This window comes from Rattus rattus, chromosome 12, assembly GCF_011064425.1.
Source record: "Rattus rattus isolate New Zealand chromosome 12, Rrattus_CSIRO_v1, whole genome shotgun sequence".
Taxonomy (NCBI): domain Eukaryota; kingdom Metazoa; phylum Chordata; class Mammalia; order Rodentia; family Muridae; genus Rattus; species Rattus rattus.
Genome location: NC_046165.1, coordinates 26,613,921 through 26,637,414, shown reverse-complemented (window position 1 = coordinate 26,637,414; position 23,494 = coordinate 26,613,921). Strand labels below are relative to the sequence as shown.

The 23,494-nt window shown below is 35.9% G+C and overlaps 1 protein-coding gene across 1 annotated transcript in view; it reads right to left on the bottom strand.

Moving 5' to 3' along the window:
• Positions 1-1,964: 1,964 nt before the first annotated feature.
• Positions 1,965-23,494, bottom strand: part of Dach1 (dachshund family transcription factor 1) — a 365,099-nt gene continuing 343,569 nt past the window's right edge. Inside the window, exons 11-14 of the mRNA XM_032918184.1 lie at positions 14,956-15,107; positions 6,426-6,573; positions 2,590-2,733; positions 1,965-2,138 (exon numbers count right to left, since the gene is read on the bottom strand). Coding sequence (XP_032774075.1) covers positions 2,026-2,138; positions 2,590-2,733; positions 6,426-6,573; positions 14,956-15,107 — 557 coding nt within the window. The 3' untranslated portion in view covers positions 1,965-2,025. The remainder of the gene's footprint in view (positions 2,139-2,589; positions 2,734-6,425; positions 6,574-14,955; positions 15,108-23,494) is intronic.

Sequence of the window (23,494 nt, the reverse complement as noted above, 5' to 3'; positions counted from 1 at the left end):
TCTTTTTAAACTCACAACTTGGAAAAATCATTAAGCAAAATTGTGAACACTACAAAGAAAATTAGGAACAAAAATGGTATTTTGAAAATAACAATTGGAAGAAATATAAATGGACAATTTTCTATTTAAAAATAATATTATAATTTATATTTGGTTTAAGATTATTATGGAAACATTTTGTTTTTCATATTTTGAAGCAATTTAATTATGCTTACTGCTTTATTCAGTTGATTTTAATTCTTGTTAGGAAAAGAAAGAAAACAAAATAATTTTTTTCCTGTAAGTAAATCGCAGCAATACAAATTTAGCATTTTCAATATTCAGCCTTATACAGCAAGATTTTAATTATATTAAATGCAGATTTAGGTATATGTGAACTTTAGAATTTAAAATGTTCCTATTTAGGAACAATTTCATTAATGACCCAAATTCTGTTGCCTGTGAACTATGCCATATGTACTCTGGGATATGTAAGCAACATATTTGGTGTGATTTCAGGTTTTTGTCAAATAACTTCACTAAATAGTCTAGGCTGGTCTCCCACTTGCAATCCTTCTCCAAAGGATTAGAAATCACAGGTTTGTGTCACCTCACCCAAGTGCAAAAAAAAAAAAAAAAAAAAAAGAATATGGCAAAAAAGGCTGTTTTTCATCAATACTAACAATGAATAACAATAAACACGCAGAGATGTGTGATCTGTATAACTTTTGCCTATGTTCAATAGAAGATTACATATATATTATACCAAAATGGACTCTCGGAGGTTTCTTAGAGTCTTTTCATATTATCTGATTTAGTGTGCACATAATCCCTTGTGTAAACACAGTAGGACTACTGTTACCTTTCACCCATATTGAGGGTCTCATTCTGGATAATGAGAATTGGCTTTCTGGTAAGAGTAACTTTTTCCACTATGTATGTTCTTGTCATGTGATCCAAAAGATGTGCATAAGTGTACTGAAATGTATCATTCTGTTAAAAAGGAGATAGGTTTTTGCATCTAGAACCTCATTAATCTTCTATTCAATGGCATATTATTCAAGTCTTGCTAATTAAAACTAATTATTATGACATTAGGAAAGATAAATATTGGTTTGAAACATAACATTATATCCCTAGGAATATTTCTTCAAATTCGGGATTGTTATTTACTGGGTTATACGATACAAAACCAGTGTGCTTCTTTCACACTAAGCCAGGGCTGACACTTCTGGAGCTGACTGAGTAAGTAATACAATTAGTATCAAATGATGCCCTAAAAATGATTGAGCTTAAAATGTAAAACAAAAGCAGCTGGGAAGATTACGGCCATTAATCATTTTAGATTTTCCCTTGAAGAATCATCTTCACTTGGAATAGAAAACAAATGCTCTTTTCCCTGTTTCCGTATTCGTGTTGTTAGTGGGTTGGTTGTCTAGTATAGGGGTTGGGGAGCAAAGGCTGCTGACTTCATTCTTGCTCAATCCCAAAGGCTCGCCGATAAACCATAACTAGCTTTCTGGCTGCTTAACCTAACCTCCTTAGTATTCTATATATGATCTTACTCAACACAACTTTATTGTTAAAAATGCATATTATAGTATACAGAATACATGAAAAACCTACATAGGTCCTAAACAAGAACCCTCGCTCTTAGCATTTAATGAATCTATTTTGTATGCATCCTGCAGTGACGATCACAAAAACGAGTAGACACGTTTCCATTTTAAAACTATTTCCATCACATATGACTTTATGTAGAATGGAAATTATAAAGCCTGCCAGAATTAGATTGTGCTCCAAACACTCAATAAAACACATTTACTGTGTCCAAGATTAAATCATACATTGTTTAAAATTAATTATTCCTTTTTAATTGCATTATCTAAACAGAAATGACCTGTTAATTTAAAGAAAATCTATCAGCGCGAAATGAATTCACTCACGTAAACAAGCAAGATGAACTTGACCTTGTTTGAACTTGTTTTGATGTGGCCCAGATGGTAGGCTACATGCTTGAATAGCGGCCTAAAGCTGAGGAAAAACTCATATAGCCAGATCTAGATTTATAGCCTTCTGCAAATTCCTACCTTGTATTGTCCTTTCAGCATCTGCTCTCCCGCCACTGCGGTCAGCTTCTATCTCTGGGGTCAGGGAGTCTAGAAGCACAGAGGAGTAAGAAGGACACATATTTCATTTGATTCCTGTTGCCTTTTAAAATCAAGAGCTACCTGTTCATTTGATACGGAATTAAAACCCTGTAAATCTTTCTCATCTTTTCAAGAGTTGACAAAAAGGTAATTATGAGAATTTTCAGAAGGTGTAGATAGGTAAGTAAAGTAAAATTATTCCGTATGATGGAAAAGAGTAGGGGTTCTCAGATGAACCTTGTATCATTTTTCTGTAGAAATGGATTTTGTTAAGCAGAAAAAGCAATGCCAAGTTTCAGATAGTGAGATTAAATGACAAAATGATCACATTACCTATCAAATAAAGCATTGGCTGAATGGTGCATGAGACCTAGACATACACACACACAAGCACATGGCTATGTTGTCCTGCCGCTGATACAAATCAAAGTTGCTTTTGCAAAAACATGCGTGCTCTCACCATTTAAGACCCGGAGACTGTCCGCTGAAGCTGCTTGTTTCAGTGTCTGCTCTGCCTGCTCTCGGCGCTTTGTCTCAAATTCTAGTGCTTCTTGCAGTTTTCTCTTCGCCTTCTTTTCCTTCTTTAGCCTCTTTTGGACTATGGCTGGAAAAGAGACCTGCAGATTACTCTTTGAGCTTGTAAGGATGCTGATTTGTAAGCAGTCAATAATCCTTAGAGTAGTCATTTCTCCTTATAGAACAGTCCGGCTACTGACTGAGAGGAAATCCTGAGTCCCAACTTTAACTTAAATAATCCCAAAGCACATTTTCATGAAAGCCGATTCCTTATTTAAACCTTAAATGATTACAAGAATGGCTTAAGTGCTCTATGAAGAGATAAATTTAACAGAGGGCACTAATGATAGCAAACGTGTGTACCCATTGTTACAGGGAGCTTGTTAAAACAAAAGTTGTGGCTTAGGCTCTGCTTGGAAATCAGTTCACTGAATCGTGCATATTTTTGTGTGCACACTACAGAGCACACACAACAGTGTACACTGTCCCATGTGGGTCCCTTGTCTCAGGAGACAGTCCCTCCACAAATGCTGCTAAAAGAAACCAGAAATTTAAAAATCCTAGATTTTTAATGATTATTCCTTCTGATTCTATAAAAGACAGAATATTACATGTATTTGAGGAATAACATACTTCTGCTATTAACACACAGAAGCAGTCATTTCTTATGACAATTATATGACTATAGTATAATAATTATAATATCATAATCAAAACTATTAATTTCTTAATGAGAATGATTACTTCTTGGGTAATACTATAACGTATTTCAAGAAAACATGCTATCATTGCATTTTGTTAAAATCATAGTGGAAATAAAGCCTTCCTTGAAGTTGTAACATTCTACTGATGGCATGGCTTTGTATGAAGGAGTATGATACTGAGATAGTGTCCAATGGTGACCAACAAATAATAACAACAGAAAGAATCATAATGTGCATTCACGGACTGCTTTTACTCTGTCTATTCCTATGTAGACACACTGAGCTAGAAATGTTGGCAAATGTAAGTTCTTTAAAATTATCTTTCTGAATAATAAAGAACCACTGTGAATGTTTGACAATATCCCCATGACAAAACCAGTCCTTTAGATATAAAGAGCAACTGGTCCGTTTCTTGCTACCCATTATAGAACAAGGAATTTACTTAATTTTATATTTAATCAGCATGTAAACATAGGAAAGTATTCTAGTAGATATTCAGTTTCAGTTTCTATTCCCCACATGTCTCGTTAGTAATATCATTAGGTCTACGTTGATGGCAGCCCATCAACCCCTTGAACTCATTAGCTTTTGTACCACATAACTCAAATAATTTTACCCCCGAATGGCCATTGACTACATACATTCTTATCTGTGAAATAATTGACCCTGACCTCAAACCAATGCTAATTTTCTTCATTTAAGAATGAAATAATTTTCTTATTTCACTGTTCTCATAGTTCTTTTTCCAAATGTTATTATTTAACATTTGTCCACGAAAGGATGTAGTAGTTTTGAAACATGTTTATAAATAGCACATGATCATGCAACATGCATCCACAGCACTAAGCCGTTTACCACTCAATTTCCTTCTATATGATTGCATGAAATAAGACTGAACCTGTTGTCTGCAGGATAATACACTTCATCAGTTGATCCATTCGTAAGTATGAATAATTATTTTTTAAATTTTTTTAATCTTTTTTTTTTTACATTCCAGATTTTATCCTCCTCCAGGTCCCGACCATCCTCTGACTATTCTACATCCTGTACTGCCCCACCTCCACCAAAATGTCCCCAACCTTGACGCCCCCACTTACTCACCCCTCACTCCCATCCCACCAAACTCCCCACTCCCTGGGGCCTCCAGTCATTGAGGGTTAGGTGCATCTTCTCTGACTGAACCCAGACCCGGCAGTCCTCTGCTGTATATGTGCCGGGGGCCTCATCTCAGCTGGTGTATGCTGTCTGGTTGGTGGTCCAGTGTCTGAGAGATCTCAGGGGTCCTGGTTACCTGAGACTGCTGGTCCTCCTGCAGGGTCATCCTCCTCCTCAGCTTCTTCTAACTTTTCCCTAATTCAACTACAGAGGTCAGCAGCTCCTGTTCACTGATTGATTGAGCTTATCTGCATCTGACTCTTTTAGCTGTTTGTTGGGTCTTTCAGAGGGCAGTTGATAGGTCCCATTTTGTGAGCACTCCACAGCCTCAGGAATAGTGTCAGGCCTTAGGACCTCCCCATGAGCTGGATCCCTGTTTTGGCCTGATTCTGTACCTCCTTTTCCCCAGGCTTTTCTCTATTTTTGTCCCTGCAGTTCTTTCAGACCGGAACAATTATGGGTCAGAATTTTTGACGGTAGGATGGCAATCCCATCACTCACTTTATGTCCTATCTTTCTGCTGGAGGGGGAGTGGAAACCTTTAACTAGTTCCCTCTCCCTATTGTAGGGCATTTCATTTAAGGTCTCTTCCCTTTGAGTCCTGAGAGTCTCTCACCTCCCAGCTCCCCAACTTACTGTGGGGAGTTAATTAAATGGGAGGAGATTCAAGACGTCATCTGTGGATGTTTTGCCCTCTAGTGGTTAAAGGAATAAAACTGAAAACAAAACCTGGTCCTACTAGACTTGTAAGTCTCCAAAAGTTATTTTAGAAATTTTGAGGCCTATTTTTAGTCTTATATGAATCTTTGTCACGCTAGAAAAAAAAAACAGAAGCATGGCTATCTCATGAAAAATGAGATTGAACTCATTGCTCAAACTTCCTTATTTACTTTACACACATCTCTTATGAAAATTTGCCATGCTTGAGTTATTTTAGTCCTTAAATCTATGTATATTTGTATTATTTTATACCATGTTATATGCTGAATGAGTGTTCTGTGATATATGACGATGTCTCTGAAAAGGAGAATTCAGAAACCTGCTAGCTATTGATTCATAATATCTAATGAAGCAACCATGGAATGCTGGGAGCATTGCTTCTAAAATGAAAACAATGATCTTTCAATGACTACCTCAAACATGAAGGGATGACAGTTGAAGACTTTATACTGGATACTTATAAAATTAAAGAAAGGGAAACCACCCCTTTCTATAGATCTTGCCAACTCATGTAGCTGCATCAAATGAGAGATTGGTGGTCATCTTCAAGTTCATGAACAAAATAAATATACAATATGAATGACCTTCAAAATTATTTATCGATGACCAGTACAATATTTTAAAAGAAACAATTTGCAGATCAATAATGCCATTATTTTTATCCAATAAGAATTCATTTTGGTCTGTACTTTATGTACTTGACCTTGTTGAACGAAAGTGAAGCATTCAGAAGGAAAATTATACAAACACTTAACTTCAGTTATTTGTCCAGATACTCATCAAGCTTCTATTTCAGTTGATAAACATCTTACCAACCCTGCTTTGCTTGGATAATCAGTCTCTTCTATTTTAGTTTTAGGACTTTAACTCCTGAGGTTTTCAAAGAGCAAGTGTGAGTGAACACAACATTCTTCATCAGAGCTCCCATCTTATCAGAGCTCATTCTTATCTCGAGGAATATGAATTCATTAAACTCCATAAGCAATGAAAATTATGTGATCAATGATATGATAGATATACCTAATCCCCCGAGGTAGAAAATATGAGAGAGTGTGGACGTTGAACATTCATAAATAGAACACACTCAGGAATCAAGTGCTATTCTAAGTTCAGTTACAGGCAATGAAGCAAACACAGAACAATAGTATTATGTTAAATATTTCACATAAACTATTAGACCTCTGTGGAGTTTCCCAGATACCTCTGTTCTTTTGCTCCATGGCCAGCTGCTTCTCGAGTGTTTCTCTTAGTTCTCTTTCTCTTAAAAAATCCATCTTCAGCTCTGTTTTTTCCAGTTGGACCTGTTTTTCTTGAGCTCTGGCATTATCTATGGCAACTTTCAAGAGGCCCTGCACAAAGAAGGCATTCAGCATAAGAATATTTTGGTATAAACCCCATTCGTTAGTTACTTCGATGCATTTAATTCCTGCAAATTTATCCAGGATGCATAAGTGCTTAAATATAAGGACTAAAACACAAACTTCTAAATCTAATTAAAGTATTTTAGAAAGACAAGTATTTGTGGCATGTGGGTCCTATTGGTTGAGTTAGACTACTTAGCTTTATAAAGCATATTGTGTGTCACAGAAAAGCTTCCTATAAAATACTAATGGGCCAGAGACACAGGCAACAATTCTACAGGAGCCATTTAGCATGGTCTGTGTGAGCATGGTCTGTGTGAGCATGGTCTGTGTGAGCATGGTCTGCTAGGCTGGCAACGTCTTCAGAATCAATCATCCATTCCCTAGCAAGGATACGCCCTGTAAAGCTGTCTTTCGTGTGTTTCTCAGTTCTACTGTCTCTGTGCCCTGTAGGAAGCTTTCTCCTTCCCTCTAGGTCTTCACATTGTTCACACCCTCCTTTTAGTTTACCTTTGTTCAAAGCCACAATTCAGAAGAGGACTTCTCTGATTATCCAACCAGAAATAGTCCTTCAAGTAGATATTGCTAGCCTTTCTTAACCATTATTGTTAAGTGCACAATTAAGTAACATTAGTAGAAGTCTATGTGCTCATTGGTTCATAGCATCCCTCTTTCAATGCAATCTAAGTTTCTTGACAAAGGTAAGGATATTTGTTACTATTTAGCATTCTGTCTCCAATAGCCCAAATCATGCCCATAATTTAAAGATAATAAAATATTCACAAATTAAAATGATCATTTTGCTGAATTTTTGAGATACATAATATGTTTAAAGCATCTAGAACGAAAGATTAGCCATCAGTCATATTTATGAAGTCCTTCAAAATACAGTGATAATGTGAGAATAAGTTTGAAGAGTACTTCCCAGGCAAGTAACTAAAAAAGATTTAGTGAAAACAAAACTTGCTTGGCCTCACAACTGATTGCTGGGATGTGTACTCTCTTTATATATAATTTTCATCAAATTTAGCAGTTCCTTCATACTTTAAACATAAAATGTGAGCCTAGAGTCTACGTATAAATAATCCTGTGTGCTTTGTCAGACAAGTTATTTAGGTCCAAAGTTATTACTGAAAATTGCAGTTAAAAATTCTATCACCATGAATTCAGCAATGCAAAATGCTATATTTGGATATAAAGTATTTTGTCATGGTCTGTGAATGTGCCAGTCTGAAATTTGCCATTGAAATTACACAGGAGGTGTAATTTAATGCCATTGCTAGACATTCTCAAGGATTCAACTCTTTTAAAGAGTCAGTGTGAATATTTTGAACCAGGAATTCCAACTTGAGCTTGATTTGAACCACAATAAAGAGATGGTCTGTTTCCAGCAAGACAGTATACCTCTTAATATTCTCATAAGCACATATACATATACATATACATATACATACACATACACATACACATAAATTTTTATATATATATATATATATATATATGCTTATGATATATATATGAAAAATAATATATATATATATATATAATGCTATGTATGACCTAAAGTTTTCTGGCTTAATTCTTGTATAGAAAATAAGCAAGAGTCAGGACAAGCATTTCTAAGTGACAGCTTCTCCACTCCCACTCTCTCATTGCTTAATAATAAAACACAGCTTCTAAGGAAACTGACATCTTAACTGAATTCAGTAACAGTCCTGTATATGTTTCTTCTGCACCAGGAACAAACAATTAGTAACAAATGAAAGAGATCATTACATCAAGTGCCCTTTTAGATCACCCCAATTAAAACTTTAGTTTAGCTGTATTTTAATTCTAAGATACCAAATTCTAATTTTCTGCTCTGATTGCTCTTGTTGACTTATCTTTGAAAGATGTTCTCTCTCTGCAATGTCTAGAGATTATTTAGCAAGATGCCAATGTTGGCACCACTTAATGTGTTGATTGGTTGTATTATCAGTAGCTGTTTAAAATAAATTACTATTAAACTATTATTGTCCTTGGGTGACAAGACACGATATTTTAGTGTTCTTAAATATGAAATAATCATTACAAATAAACATGTTGAATAACGTTAAGCTCTAATCTGTGGTTTTTATTATTAATATCAGTTTTTAAAGGATGAAGATGCTGGGAGTATTAACATTTATTTATCCTTTTGTTCCAGTTATTGATAACTGTAGCCAATGGTGTTGTATTACCTGCTTTTTCGTATGGTGTCTGAAAAAAACCATTAGCTTTTAGGATCTTATGCTCTGTAGAGACTATGTCAAAGCTATTTAAAATTTAGGCTTTAAATTAAAACACATCAGTAGGAGTCCAGTGAACTAAAGTCTGCATGAGGACCAGACTGACTGACAAAGGGAAGGTCTTGCCAGAGATAAGTCTGTGCAATAACCAAGTAAATGCAGAATGCCGATTCAAGTTCACTGCATCAAGAGGCTGGAAAAAAGCAACAGCAAGCAGTGTTTACAACATCTACAAGTTCTTCAGACAGCATTCAATTATCAGCCATGATTCTCTCAGAGCCGTGTAAATTCTGTTTTGTTTCCAGGTAGGTGGTGTGCAAAAGGTCACAGTAATCATGTGGGATCACACGGAAGGACAATATTTGTACAGAGCCATCACATTTTATATCATAGCTAAGAGGGGAAGGTTTCAAACACAATGGTTTTTTCTTCTCTAAAGGGTCTTTATATTTTTCATAACACTCAAGTTGTGTAATGGCTCTAAGGAAATAGAGCTGAAGTTTATTCTGAGGCACAACAATGGTAAAAAGACAATGGTTGATTGTCCTCAGAGTTATTTTCAAGGGAAGCTTGATGTTTGTAACCGAAAAAAAATTCGTAGCAGCTAAAATATGTTCTTTTCTTTCATTTTCTCTTTGTTCCAGAGGATAAACCTCTTCATAAGATTGCAGAGGTGGGTGACTCTGCAAGGAGTCTAACAGCATTACTACAGGATCTACAACTCAGACAGCATGCGAGAGGACTTCCTGATATTCTCATGTGAAAACCAAGTCCTAGACACACTAGTTCTCTTCCTTACTACAAGGGTCCTTATTCTACTTTTGTGCTTCGTCCAGACTTATTTTTGAAAGCTACTTAACAAAGTTCTGCCAAGTAATGTGCCGTAGAGAAAATGAGTAAAACTTGCCCAACCAATTATTAAAACTCAGAAGAATAAGGTTCAAAGGACTCAGAGATTCACCTCAGTAGACTAAGGTTCTAGGTCAGAACTTCAGCTACATGATTGTAAAAATGGCTCCCTTGACAACAGAGAGGAAAGAAATGACAGTACGAACTAATAAACTGTGATAGAAGTATTATTAAAATTGTTCTCAGTCTAAGATTAGTTACCCAAAGTTGATTAATGACATATTTCCTGGGAAACATTTCTTCTGTGTATAAGCCCACCTTGGGAGTCATAGTAAGTCAGCCAAGGCCCTGAAATCACTGTTACTGTATCTACCTCAATAACTGTGTATGCACAGCCACTATATCAGAGATTACGGAGAGCCATTGTAAAATAGAACTGGTCATGGTGAGGTGGTTATAGGGACTAGAAGTCAATACTGATGATCAGTGTTCATTTTCCAGGACACCCATAATGCAAGGAAACAATCAATTGTAATCAATTGCTGACCTCCGGGTGTGCACCACGACAATTCCCTCTTTTGATCACCACCACATTTACAAAATAAATAAGTCAATATGTTAATGTGTGTAGAACTATTGTAATTGGCGCACTAAATTTTTCAATAGTCCTAAATCATACTACTGTTGCTACTGTAAATAATATTTAGCAAATAAAGGATTTAGTCCAGAATTTGAACTATCAATTTTGTGACCATCACAGTTATCTGTGTTTAATACTCTAGGTATACTTTGTTATTTGTTTTTTACTTTAGTTTTTTCCAAAATTGTATGGAACAAAAGGGAAAAAATCAAATTACATAATCATAAAGGATGTAGTACCAATATATGCAATTTTAACCCAGTCAGGCGTTGGATATAATGTTATTTTCTAGATAGTTTTAAATAAGTTTTATATGAAATAAACAAGCAAATAAACAAGCTCTTCACTTACTTCACAGTACATAAAAGGCAAAGTAAAACAATGTGCATGATATTGTGATACAGGTTTGGGGATGGATAATGAGACTATATCATCTTGATACTTAGTTTTATTTCCTCTCACACTCAAACGAAAAGTGCTTCTCAAAGGCCATAGTTGTATTATATTTAATTATTAAGCCAGAGTCAGTAAGTTTGGGACTGTCCTTTTCTCCTTCTACTTTCTCTTTTAGGATTTCCTACATTGATGAATTTCTGATTTAGTTGTCTTATTTTTGGTGACACTGAAATATTGAACATGGGCCATGTTGAGTAGAAAACAGGCTGGGAACACCAAACGATCTACCACTGAACCCATGCCGTTGTCTTAAATTCTCTCTGCACACAAACCACAGAGAACCCTCTTTCCATCAATACCCTTTATTATAAGCACCTTTAAAAAAGCTTTATCCATAATTAAATTGACTGCCTTTATCCTCTCTTTTGTTTCAACTTCTACTGATTAGTCGACTCTTAAACTCTAGTATTTGTAAGTCAGAAGGGTCTTTACCCACTGAATTGCCTCAGCCTCAGTTCTATTCATTCTACAGGAAAGTTGCATTTTCACAGTATGTACTGGTTTGGGGGTAAAAACACACAAACAAGTAATTCCACTGTCAGTTCTAAGACTTAATGTTTGTGTGATCTAAGATCAAAGGAATGTTGCAACTAGTGAGTAGAATCCTATTTTAAGTGAACTCTATTTTCAGCCAATATTTGAAGGTGTCACATCCAAGTATTTGATTCTAAAGCACTTTCTCACATTAAACTTTCCAGTAATCTATTCAAGGACATCATTGAAAGAGAAGGCTGTAGTCAAATATGTACATACTAAATACAAAAAAAAATGCTGTGCAAAAGTACAAGTTCTAAAAATATAAATGGAATGAAATTTTATTCCTTCCCTTAACATTAATTATTGTTTTTCATTTTCCCTTTTAGTTTGTAAAATACTCAAGTGATATAAATCAAACTCTATAACTCTTCTAGGTCCTAAATTCCTAATAAAAATATTTTTAAAGGGAGTGTTCAATTTTTACATGTAAATACGTTTTCCATAAGTCTTACCTCTAAAGTGGAAAGAGATGGAAATTATGAAAATGATATTGTGCAGGAGACATTTGTAGCAATCACCATGCATTTAATTATTAAAAGTTGTTAACTAATTCTATATTATGCAATCATTTGCACTGAAAATAATGATGCTGCAGATAATATTTTGAAGGAATTTGGGGGAATTACTCTTAATAGCAACAAGGAATTTTTCAGATAACCTTAGAGCTTTAAACTGACAATGAGAGTATGTTAAAGTTCTGATACGGAAGCAGAGAACTCAATTATACATACTTGAAACCAAAGACAAAATTGAGGTGGGCAGATTGTAATTGCCCAAATTAAAATTTAGACAGCAAACACATTCATATTCTATGCCTAATAAGCCAGGGTCATGATTGTTTAAGCATTTTATGTGACACCTTGGATAATGTCATTACTCAAAAACTGTGCCAATAATAAAAGTTAGCATCTATGGTGCTCTACAATCTTACATGAAATCATCAAAAACTCAGTATATATATATATATATATATATATATATATATATATATATATATGATTATCAGTATGCATTTGAATTTGTCTGTGCTTGGAACTCAGTGATTTTTTTATTTTTACTTTTTGTATAAATATGTGCATGAACATGCACACAAATATTAAATATTCATAGGTATATAGCACTTATGTCTATACAGACATGCATATGTATAATTTTTAATTATGGATTTTTAAATTGATGATCTATCTTTAATACATTCAGATCTCAATCAATAAAACCTAACAACTCATCCTTTAGCTTGCTTAGCTTATCATCCTACAGGTAATTCTTCTAAACTATGTCCTTGGGGCTTACGTTTGAAAAAGAAAGCAGGTTTAGAATACTTAAAAAATAGATAATTTGCCTAAAATATGTACATCTGATTTTCTATTTCTTTCTAAAATAAATACTTAGAGGTTATGGGAAGAGCATGCCTGGTCTAAGTATTACTAGCATATGATGGGTGGACGACTACCTCCCTAGCTATCAGTATTTGATTTCTATGAAGGTCAACACAGGCTTCATGCCTAGTGTGCACCCATTCCTCAGATGAGTAAGATATTTTCTAATAAAAACAGGGCTTATTTGGTGTTTAAATTCGAATCAAGTCATCATTAGTCTGATTAGAGTGTTCTAAGATAGCTTAATAGGGAGTTATTCATTGAATAAAATAAACTGTTCTCTACTTTCCTTAATTTATTAGTTACTTGAGAATTGTTTATCTATATAAATCATGTTCACCTGTACCCTCACTTCTCCCAAACCTACCCCCTTATCTGCACACCCAACTTTGTCTCTCCTCTTTCTGTGTCTTTTCGTCTGTCTCTGTCTTCCTTTGTCCCTATCTCTGTATGTCTGCCTGTCTTTCTGTGTCTGTGACTCAGTCAGTCTGTCTCTGTCACTCTCTGTCTCTCTGTTTCTGACTCTGTCTCTCTTGCTCTCTCTCTTGCTTGCTCTGTCTCCCCTCTCTCTCTCTCTCTCTCTCTCTCTCTCTCTCTCTCTCTCTCTCTCTCTCTGTCTCTCTCTCTCTGTCTCTCTCTCTGTCTCTCTCTCTGTCTCTCTCTGTCTCTGTCTTTCTCTCTTTTATTAAATTATTTTATTTATATTCCAAAAGTTGTCCCCCACCCCCTTCCCCTCCCCCATCCCCTTCCTGCTCCTCTTTGCTTGCCTTTTACACTCATCCAACCACCCCCCACTTTACCCTTGCCCTGGGGCATCAAGTTTCTACTCATTGATTAGATTTTTGTCTGCTTTGAGCTTGCATAGGTTGCCTGTAAATTGTTTAATCTGTTGTGTACCCATATGGGCAACTTTCCTACTGTGTCCACAAAACACTGTTTTCTTGAAGTCACCAGTTTCTCCTGGCTCTTAAATCTGTTCCCTCCTCTTCCCCAAGGATTCCTGGGACAGAAGGAAGAGGTATGATACACAGATTACATGGAGGGCTGAGCATTTGATAGACTCTTACTCGGCAGTGTGACCAGTTGTGCTACTCTCCTTCTTCCCACAAAGCATTTTTCTTACCAAGAGGGAAATTTACTTTGACCTTTACTTGTAATATGAGTAAAATTTCAGAGAAAATGTCTTATGTTTACTTTTGGATATAATCACTAATTTGGCCATAGTAGAAATGATGCTGGACTGATGATTTCTTTTCAATTACTAAAATATAAAAACTTTAATGTTGAATAAAGTTATAGCAATTCTAATTACATTCATATTTAAAATGTCATATTAATAGATGAGAAGATATGTTACATTAAAGGCCTTCTGTTATGTCCTCAGAGAGGTAAATAAAATTAATTACATTTCTACTGGGGCAAAGTTTAATGTGGTAGGAAATGTGTTTAAGAAAATATAACAAAGGAAAGAGTGCTGGACTAACAGCATCTGTATCTTGTGTCTCCTTCCAGCTCCTTCTAAGATGGGGAAATACAGAGAAAGCCCCATCTGGGGCCCACATGATCCCTTCATGCGTGGCAAGAAAACTATGCTTTCTTCTATCCCAAACACTTTTATTATCTTGGCTCCCTGCACTATGTTATTGTTAACTCAGAGTATTTTTGATTCATAATGTACTCTATGTAAAATATACATCCTGAGGGGCACATAGGAAATCCGTAGAAACTTTTCTATGGCTTTTTGAAGTCTATTCTTTGAAGAGTCCTTACTTACTGAAACAACTTATTTATGAAAGAAGTGATTATTTAGGAATCTGCTATGTTAGACATATTTAAAACGACTAAACATATCATTTCCTCGCTGGAAGGCCAGAAGTTTAAAAATATCTAAATATTTACTAGAACTCGAATGCTGTCATTTGGTAAGTCAGACAAATTTATATACTTCAATCGGTCCCATTATTTGGCAATAAAGAGAAAGTTTGGGGGGCGGAATGCTGTTCATAAATGCTCACATCAGTTACGCCTACATTTATTGTGGCACAATATAAAGTATACATTGAGTATTTCTACAAGACTTTGGTTAGTGTAGACAGTTAAAATTTAATTTTGTGAAGAAATGCTGAATACCATGGATCAGCCAGCCTCAAGATAATCATTTGAGATATGTTGTATTTTGGAAAAAGAATTCACGTGTGTTTGGGTTTCATGCTCCTTTCTCCCAGAGTGAAAAGAGACCTACCTGAATGTTAGTGAGAAGGGTCTCTATGGAAGATAGGCCATCAGGAAACAGAAAGGGGGATGGGAAGCCCGGAGGTAGAGGTTGTCCATGCCCAGCTAGAGAAAGTTTGTCCATGCTGTCTCTTGCGGTTGGTGTAGAAAGTGGGGTCTCATCTGTATGTGATTGAAACAAAAATATAGAACAAGTTACGCTTGTCTGTTTTTATTAGACCTCAGTAATGGCTTCCCTAGTGGTTTCCAGAACATTTATTGCAAATTGGTTCCCGCTATCAGGAGAAAATGCTTTCTGCTGAATTTTCTTTAATGAAAAAGCTGTGGAGATACAACAAGATAACATTAATGAGTAACTTTATAAGCCTTTTAAATGCAGTCTCTAATGAGACTGAGTTTACAGTGCCATAGAATCTTTTTAAAACAAATATTATCTCATATATAGTTGTGATAATATATTCAGGCTGACTTTATGGGCACCTTCCCAATTATCTCATTTTAGTTTGTTCTGTTTGGATTGACAATAGAGTATTTCTAAAGCTTTACATAAGAAAAATGTTTTGTCTGTCAGGATGTTTCTCTCTCTATTAACCCTTCCTTTATACTGATGGTTCATCCAAATGTAGTCTTAAAAAGCTTATTGAAGAATCCACAAGTGAAATCCCTTTTTCCTCATATTTCTCTCCTGTCTTTTTCTTTGTTGTTTTTTTACAAATATCTAAACAGGAATCCTGAAATCCAAAAGTATTGTTTCTAAGTTACAACTAAAGTAATCACTCTCATTAGTTAAAAATTTACTTCAGAAAAACTTAACCACCTAGAGCTTCTGCCCATCAAAGGAAACTGAAGGAAAAAAGCACAGTAAAAATGTAACTTCCAGCACAGAATGATGGACACCTTATTTCCCTTCTCAGGTAAGATTTCACTTATTCTTCAACATTTAGGCAACATACAGTAATGTCCAAAGGCAAATACTCTTTCTTTTTATTTTAATGAGTTTTCATTTTACTCCTTATTGGTAAAGAGTTGCATTCTTCAACATTTAGGCAGCATAAAGTTATGTCCAAAGGCAAATACTCTTTCTTTTTATTTTAATTAGTTTTTATTTTACTCCTTATTATTTGATTCAAACACTTAGAAACTTTCAAAGGAATTGGAAACAATTGGTCCCTTAAGCACACAGAGTTTTCACTCAGGATAGTAATCTCTATTTGATAAGAGGTTCAGGTTTCACACCCAGAAAATTAATCAGCCCACTGTCACTCAATTCTACAAATGGCTAAAGATTTCAGCCTACTTGAGCTTTGCTGATAGTTTGACTTCACTGTTTTCAGTAATTTGTTTATTTTATGCTACAATACCTTATCACGCAACACTTTTTCCAAGTCCCTCTCTCTAGGGCAGGGATATTACAGAAGGTGTCTTAGTGTCTTCACTCACGTTAGAACATAGTAAATCCTATCCCTCACCATTCCTCACTTTTAGTCAACGAACCAAAAGAGAACAAAGCTGAGGAGGGACATATGAGATGGACGATTGACTGTGTCCCCACCATACTCACTAACTCTTCTGCAGTTTCTCCTTCCTCTGTTAATTCACTGACAGATCTCAACCAGCATACACTTGAAGCAGAAACAATGAGCAACCAAGTTTGGGTTCCTGATGCTGTATTTTATTAGAGCTTTCACCTAGGGTAAAGAAAGGCTTCAGGGCTTGGGTAGTGCTGCCCCATGGCTAATGTCTGTAAGGTAATTTTGGACACCTTTACCTTGCTCTCATAAATTACTTTTCTGGACCAAGGCTGCTAGTGTTGTCTCATCACGGTTCTGAAAAGGCACCTATTAAACACCCATGTGCATGTGTCATTGTTCAAGAAAAGGAGAGCAATATTTTTTGATCAGTTTCACCTTAGCTGTCACATGGTAAGGAAATGTGCCTTAATAGATCATGGCGATAGTAATTGCTTGTCTTTTGAGGAAAGGCAGAGGGTCCGATGACCACCTGAGGATTTTTCCCATTAGCATCTACGACTTCATAATTTTGACAGACTGTGCAAAAACAAGAACCAAATTTATTTGTACACACATCTTTCATTACCTTCTATTACCCATAATTGTTTGTTTTAATTTCCATGCATTTCTACTTGACTATGCTAAGAAGTTGAGAGACAAGTCATTGAATCACCACCATACCTATATTCATGTGCTGTTAATTGTTGAAACAATGCACACGGTGATGGAGGTGGAAGAAAAAGGTGCAGGGTAAAAACACTAGGAAGCTCATGTAGATGAGAGTGACCAATTCCAGGCGATGAATGACTAATTCTTAGAGTTGGTCAAGCACTTCACTTAATTATTGTAACTTAATTAGCCACTGCTCAACCCAGTCAGTGACGAAAACCCTTTTGCATACATGAGCAAACATATGTGTGCACACATATTATTTTTGAGAACTCACCTAGTCTCATATATGAGAAAAGACTATCACTTTCTATAAATTGGGGCAGATGAAATTAAAATGGAAAAAAGTAAATGTTTTAAAAATGTTCAATACACACTTTTCTTGTAGGAAAATAAGGCAAATTACATAGAGATCAAATAAACTAAAATATATTCATTTGGGCATGAATATGCTGTTATCTCTCACCTCATGGGGACTGACATCATGAAAGCCACTTTACTTCCACTTTCATGGGTTGTAAACTTAAGGTCATGGCTCTCTGTCTTTGAATAAAAAATGATCTTTGGCATCAGAAATATTCTCAGAAGATTAAAGCAAAAGTTTGAGGCCAGAGAATGTGGTAGTCTGAGCGCCACATAATCTCCATTAACTTCAAATTGCGAAGGAAGAAGACGTCTTTACAGATTGGGTTTGCACTGGATACACCTGCACAGGGTGTTAGAGATTGTGTGTCAGTGACAGTTGGCTGGCCAGGTTTTGTGATTTGGGGATTATTATTATGCCCTATGTCAAATGGTTTTGGTATCTGACTACAAATGAACAGAAACTTCAAGAATTGTGTAAGGAACTCCTTTCTACTCCTACTGTTATTGAGGTTTGAATGGCGATCCTCAAAGCACATGTCCGTATTTGCTTTGTTATCTGGAAGTTTTATCCCCCCCCACAGATGTATCTCAAAAGCTTAAGGTGAGATTTTTTTTTCTTCTGTAGAGTGTGAGCTAAGTTTGTGGCATGGAACCTCGAGAGAAAAGGACAAATGAGATTTGAAAAAGAAGACCCACGCCGACGCACTGTGAAGGAGGAGGTCATATGCCAAAGGCAGATACTAAAATATACTGCAGCAACCGTTAAATGATTCTGGTACTCGACATGTGCTAGATGAAACTAGAATGCTAGTTACCTATTAGGTTGTTATATTTAAATTCTAAAAAGAAGTTATTAACTTCTGAGCATTATTGGAAAATGGAAAGGCACATGCTACAGTTTAACAAGTAATTTCATTTTAATGCTCGGAAAAATTACTGATTGAAATCTGAATAATTACACGATAAATATGCTGGCAATTTTATCATTATTTAATCAGGATAATAGAAATTGAAAGTACAAATGGAAAAGAAAAACACTTCAATTATATCATAAAGGATGAAAACATTGGATTTTACTTTTCCTTATCACCTGAACTCCGGATTCTCCTCAAACTTTAAGCCATTTCTTACTGAGAGACCATCAGGAAGATTGATGTCTCAAAAGACAAGCCTCTTTCCTCTTCAATCTTATCACACATAACAATTTAGCAGGATATCCTAAGGAACAATGTTGTTTAAAAAAATAATGGGCCTCTACTTTTAAAATGTTTTCTTTCCTGTTAATAAAATCTAACTCAGTTGTTATTTTCATAACCAGTCCCTTTGGGTTTCAATTACATATTCTCTCAAAGGTGTGTGTGTGTGTGTGTGTGTGTGTGTGTGTGTGTGTGTGTGTGTGTGTGTGTGTGGGGCAGGTATATGTGTGTATGTGCTGATCTGTAATTTTATTATTATTATTGTTATTAAACTGCCTATTCCAAGTTAAAGAAAGGGAATTTGCCGGTAAACTAAAAATATAGTGGTAAAGTGAAAATAAAGTGCTGAGCAAGGTTGTAGAGAATACACTGCTTTCTATTAAGAACTGAATACATTTTTATGACAATATGAAGCTTTGTTGTTTTAATAACTTTTTATAAGAAACCAAACATTTCAATAGAATTATTATTGAACTAAATTAAGATCATGAAGAACTTACACATTAAATGCTAGTGTTCATATAAATAATAGAAAATTATTCCCTGATATATGACCTAGTCAGATAGATTCCCCTAGTTCTGGAGTTTTAAGAAAATGCATACTGCCCAGCCTTACTGCTGGAAGCAGAACCAGGCCCTCTGCAGAAGCAATACACTCTTAAACACACTACGCCATCTTCCCAGTCCCACACTACATTCCTTTTAAATAAAAGAGATCACAATCTTGTATATGATATATCTAAGTTCAAAGGAAAACTGTTAGATCCAAAAAGTGAGTTCTAGTCCTGATGTTACAAAGTTTTATCAAATTTTATAGCGATAAAAACCACCTTCTATCATACGAAACACATTCGGCTAATGTACAACAAGGATTAGCTTGAAATCAAAGGATTATACTTTAACCCAATTAGATTATATATGCAGAACTGCTTTGTAAAATATGAAACACATTAGTGTGGATGTGGAAAAATAAAAAGCGCTTCTTGAATTTCCTCATTTTTTATGTGACACAGAGAAATGCCAAATTCTTATCTGGTTGCTTGTGGTATCTATCTTCTCTCTATGAAATAAGCCTGTGAAAAAGATGCATTATGGGAGTTCATAGGCACAGACTGAACACAGCATAAAAACACCAAGACGCTTTTTAAGAATATTCTAAGCCATGTGAGATCTTGGAAGTTTGGAACTGGAGACACTGATGTGGAGAACTGGGAAGTGCTACAATGCTTCTCCTGCAGATATACGGACTTGAGTTCGATCCTCAGAACCTACATACAATATGCTATGCTGCACACAACTGTAATCCTATGCTGGGGAGCCAAGAGGACTGACACTAGGACCCTCTACATGGCAAGTTGTAACTCAAGACCTTAAAAGATCATGTCTGAAAAGACAAGCTCGTCAGTAGATGAGGAATCAACCACGTTTAATCTGTGTCATCAACATATGCCCAGATGTACACCTGCACACACATATGTAATTTCACATATGCTAATATAAAGTTGTAAAGAGAATAATATATAAATATATTTATAGAAGTGGTCGAGGTGTGCTAAAAACTACGCCAAGTGTACAGTTTTCTCCAATTGAATTCAGATCTATAGCACATTTATCTATTATCTCCACGGGTGGTTCTCTGCTTTTAGATAGATTTGTGTTTTTTAAATGTACCCAAGTGTTAGGCGCCACTCCTTACAGAAAGAGAGACTATATTTATACTTTTGAAGATTCAGATAGACAAGGTCTTTTTAATTTCTGTTGACAAGGTACGTGAATGAAGAAAAGAACAGCAAATCTGGAAGAATTCACACGCAGGAACATGAAGTCTCCCATCTTGAAACCACACTGCAACCATAAAGGAAGGCAATGCTATCTTTTAAAGAGTGATGTCACAGAGAAAATCATGGGCTAGGAAGACGATTTTGTTAAAATATACATTGAATTTTAATTTCAACTAGATTATTTGCCAAAAAAAAACTGATCCAAATGGCACTCTGTTCATTTAGAAAAGTAAAAGATTATTTTGCATTAGATGAATTGAGACAAGATAGAAGAAGAAAAGAAAATTTGCCATCGCGGGAGCTAAGCAGTGAGTTTTTGTTGCAGACTGTGCAAGAGGAAGGGAAAGGTCCTATTAGGAAAGCATGGATGGGTAGCAGCTGAAGGATTCTGGGTCTCTAATAACCTGAAGAAAATATATTTTAATGGACTTTTAACTGGATAGCATATTTTGTACTAGTGTTCTAAAAAATGGCTTTCTGTGTACTCTGCATTTACATTGTTGAGATCTGTGTACAAAGGTCAGATTAATATTTTAAAACTTCACGTTGATAGCAAATTTATCCCAGGAACCCAAACTTATGATTGTAGAGTTACTTGTGCATACAAGTTCATTGCCTCACCAACTAGGAACTTCAATCATTCAACACACACACACACACACACACACACACACACACACACACACACACACACACACACACACTGATTCACCTCATAAACCTGTGGAATTGCTTTCACCCTGCTTGCTTCATAAAGTAGTTAGTTGTCAATGATTGTGAAAGAGCTGGCATAGGGTAGGCTGAAAAGATCCATTTAATTGACCTTTCTGACTTTTCCATGACCCCGTAGGCTTAACCTAACTGCTGATACTGCAAGTGACTATGGGAAAGCGTTTATTGAAGGCTGCAGAACAGACAGGGCTCTATTTCCTGGGTTAATGTTTTGTATATCTGCACAGTAGGGCCATTAAGGGTTCTCGGAGCACAAGGGAAACAATCATAACATTTGTTTTTAGATGACTGACTCAGGACATGGACTCTAGGCTTTATATAGAAACTGTTTTTGTTTTATTAAGGGACTGTTTGCCTGTTAGTGATAACATCATTAAAAATAAATGAAAGGGGGCTGGTAAAATGCTTCCCCAAAGCAGAAACCTAATTAAAGGTGATGTGCCCGCCATGCGGCTTTTTTTTTTCCCCTTTTCAGGATGCAGAAATAGAACAAGGTTACTCCTTTCTCATTTTGTAAGACCCAAGGAAGACCTCACAGTGAAAACATCACTTCTGATCCAATTTTTTTATTACTGTGTTCTTTAATAATGTACCTTACGTCTGTGCTTGCCCACAAAAACTGAACTGGTTTGTTCCTACAGATGGCTTCTTCATCATGTCATAATATGTAGAAAACAAATCTGACGGTTCATCTCCAACTGAAACCGGCTTGCCTTTGAAATCTAGTGGACACAGTAGTTGCAGCTGACTCATGTATACATAAACCACTCTCTAGCTTGGAAATTCTGTTTCTGCAGGCCCGAGTTAATGATCAAAATGATTTCTGAATCGTAATTTATAATTTCAGAGAGAAAATAATAATAAACCAAGCAAACGCTTTTATTTTTCAGGGTGGAGCTACTCTCTATCCGTGGATGGTGGGGAGCAGGAAACTGTACTCCCTTGATAAATCTACCTCATTGTGCTGTGACCTTGGACAATTTTCTGAAATTTACATCTGCCAACAGTGAGGTTCAGAACTGTGCCTTCAGAAATGTCTGAGGAGGCATGAGCAGGGGTTGTCACCGAAGTCCAAAGCTTTTTCAAAATTTATGTTACCTTAAAAGAAAGATAGAAATGGAGAGAAAAACTCAGAGGATGTCAGAGTTTCATGACTTGCCATCATGTTCTCGTCTTACCACCTCTGCTGTTCACTTCTAATTCATTTATGAATCTTCAAGTAGAAAGGGAATCCTATTTCTAAGTGAATGAAACAGAACACCTCAGACAAACTTCCCTGAAACACAAAATAGCGCTGAGCAGTGGATTATTAAAACTCTGATTCTCCCATGGGCTTTTGACAGAAGTTATCAGGGATTTATAAAAGTGTGAGATGGAAATCTCCAGAATCAATTCCTTATTTTTTTTGCATAAAACATGTCTACTAAGGGATTATTCCAAAATGTTTTCAAGTACAAGTTTACAGATGTTTGCTAAGCTTTCATTAGAGGTGTGCTGTCAATGAATAGGAAGTCCAAAGAAAGAAGATTTGAACGACACAAAGACCATGTATATTCATGATACAGGTTCACACCTGTATACGATACACGAGTTGGTAAAACTTTCAAAAAAGTTCAATAAAAATGGGATGAGAGTCTCAGGACTGATATTGATCAAGTCTTTGTGATTTAAAAAAAATATGTCCTTCTCTTTGAAAAATATACACCAAGTATAGAGAGCGAAATAATTAATGAAAATAAAGAATTAAGATGAAATTGAAGGTGTTCATGTTTCTCTCCACATTTCTGAGGGAAGAGGAGAAACTGGGAGGAAAAGAATACGGAACGTTATCCTCCTTGACATGATTATGAAGGGTGAAAAACATCAAGGAGTAGAGTAGTCATTATACCAGCCTTATTTTGTGAATCTTTTTCATTTTATTGGTTATTTTATTTATTTACATTTCAAATGTCATCCTCCTTCCCAGTTTCCCCTCCATGAATACGCTATCCCCTCTCCACCTCCTCCCTCTATGAGGGTACTCCTCCACCCATCCACCCACTCCTGCCTCAGCGTCCTAGCATTCCCTAAGGCAATCTTCTGCTATGTATCCTGCTGGAGCCCAGGGTCCCCTCATGTGTACTTTGGTTGATGGTTTAGTCCCTGGGAGCTTTGGGGTGGGGGGGGTCTCATTGGTTGATATTGTTGTTCTTTTTATGTTGTTGCAACATTTCTGTTGGTGAACTGTTAACAGATAAATGAACGCTCTTTCAGTCTAAATTCTACAAACGCATTCTCCTTTCAAAGATCGATTC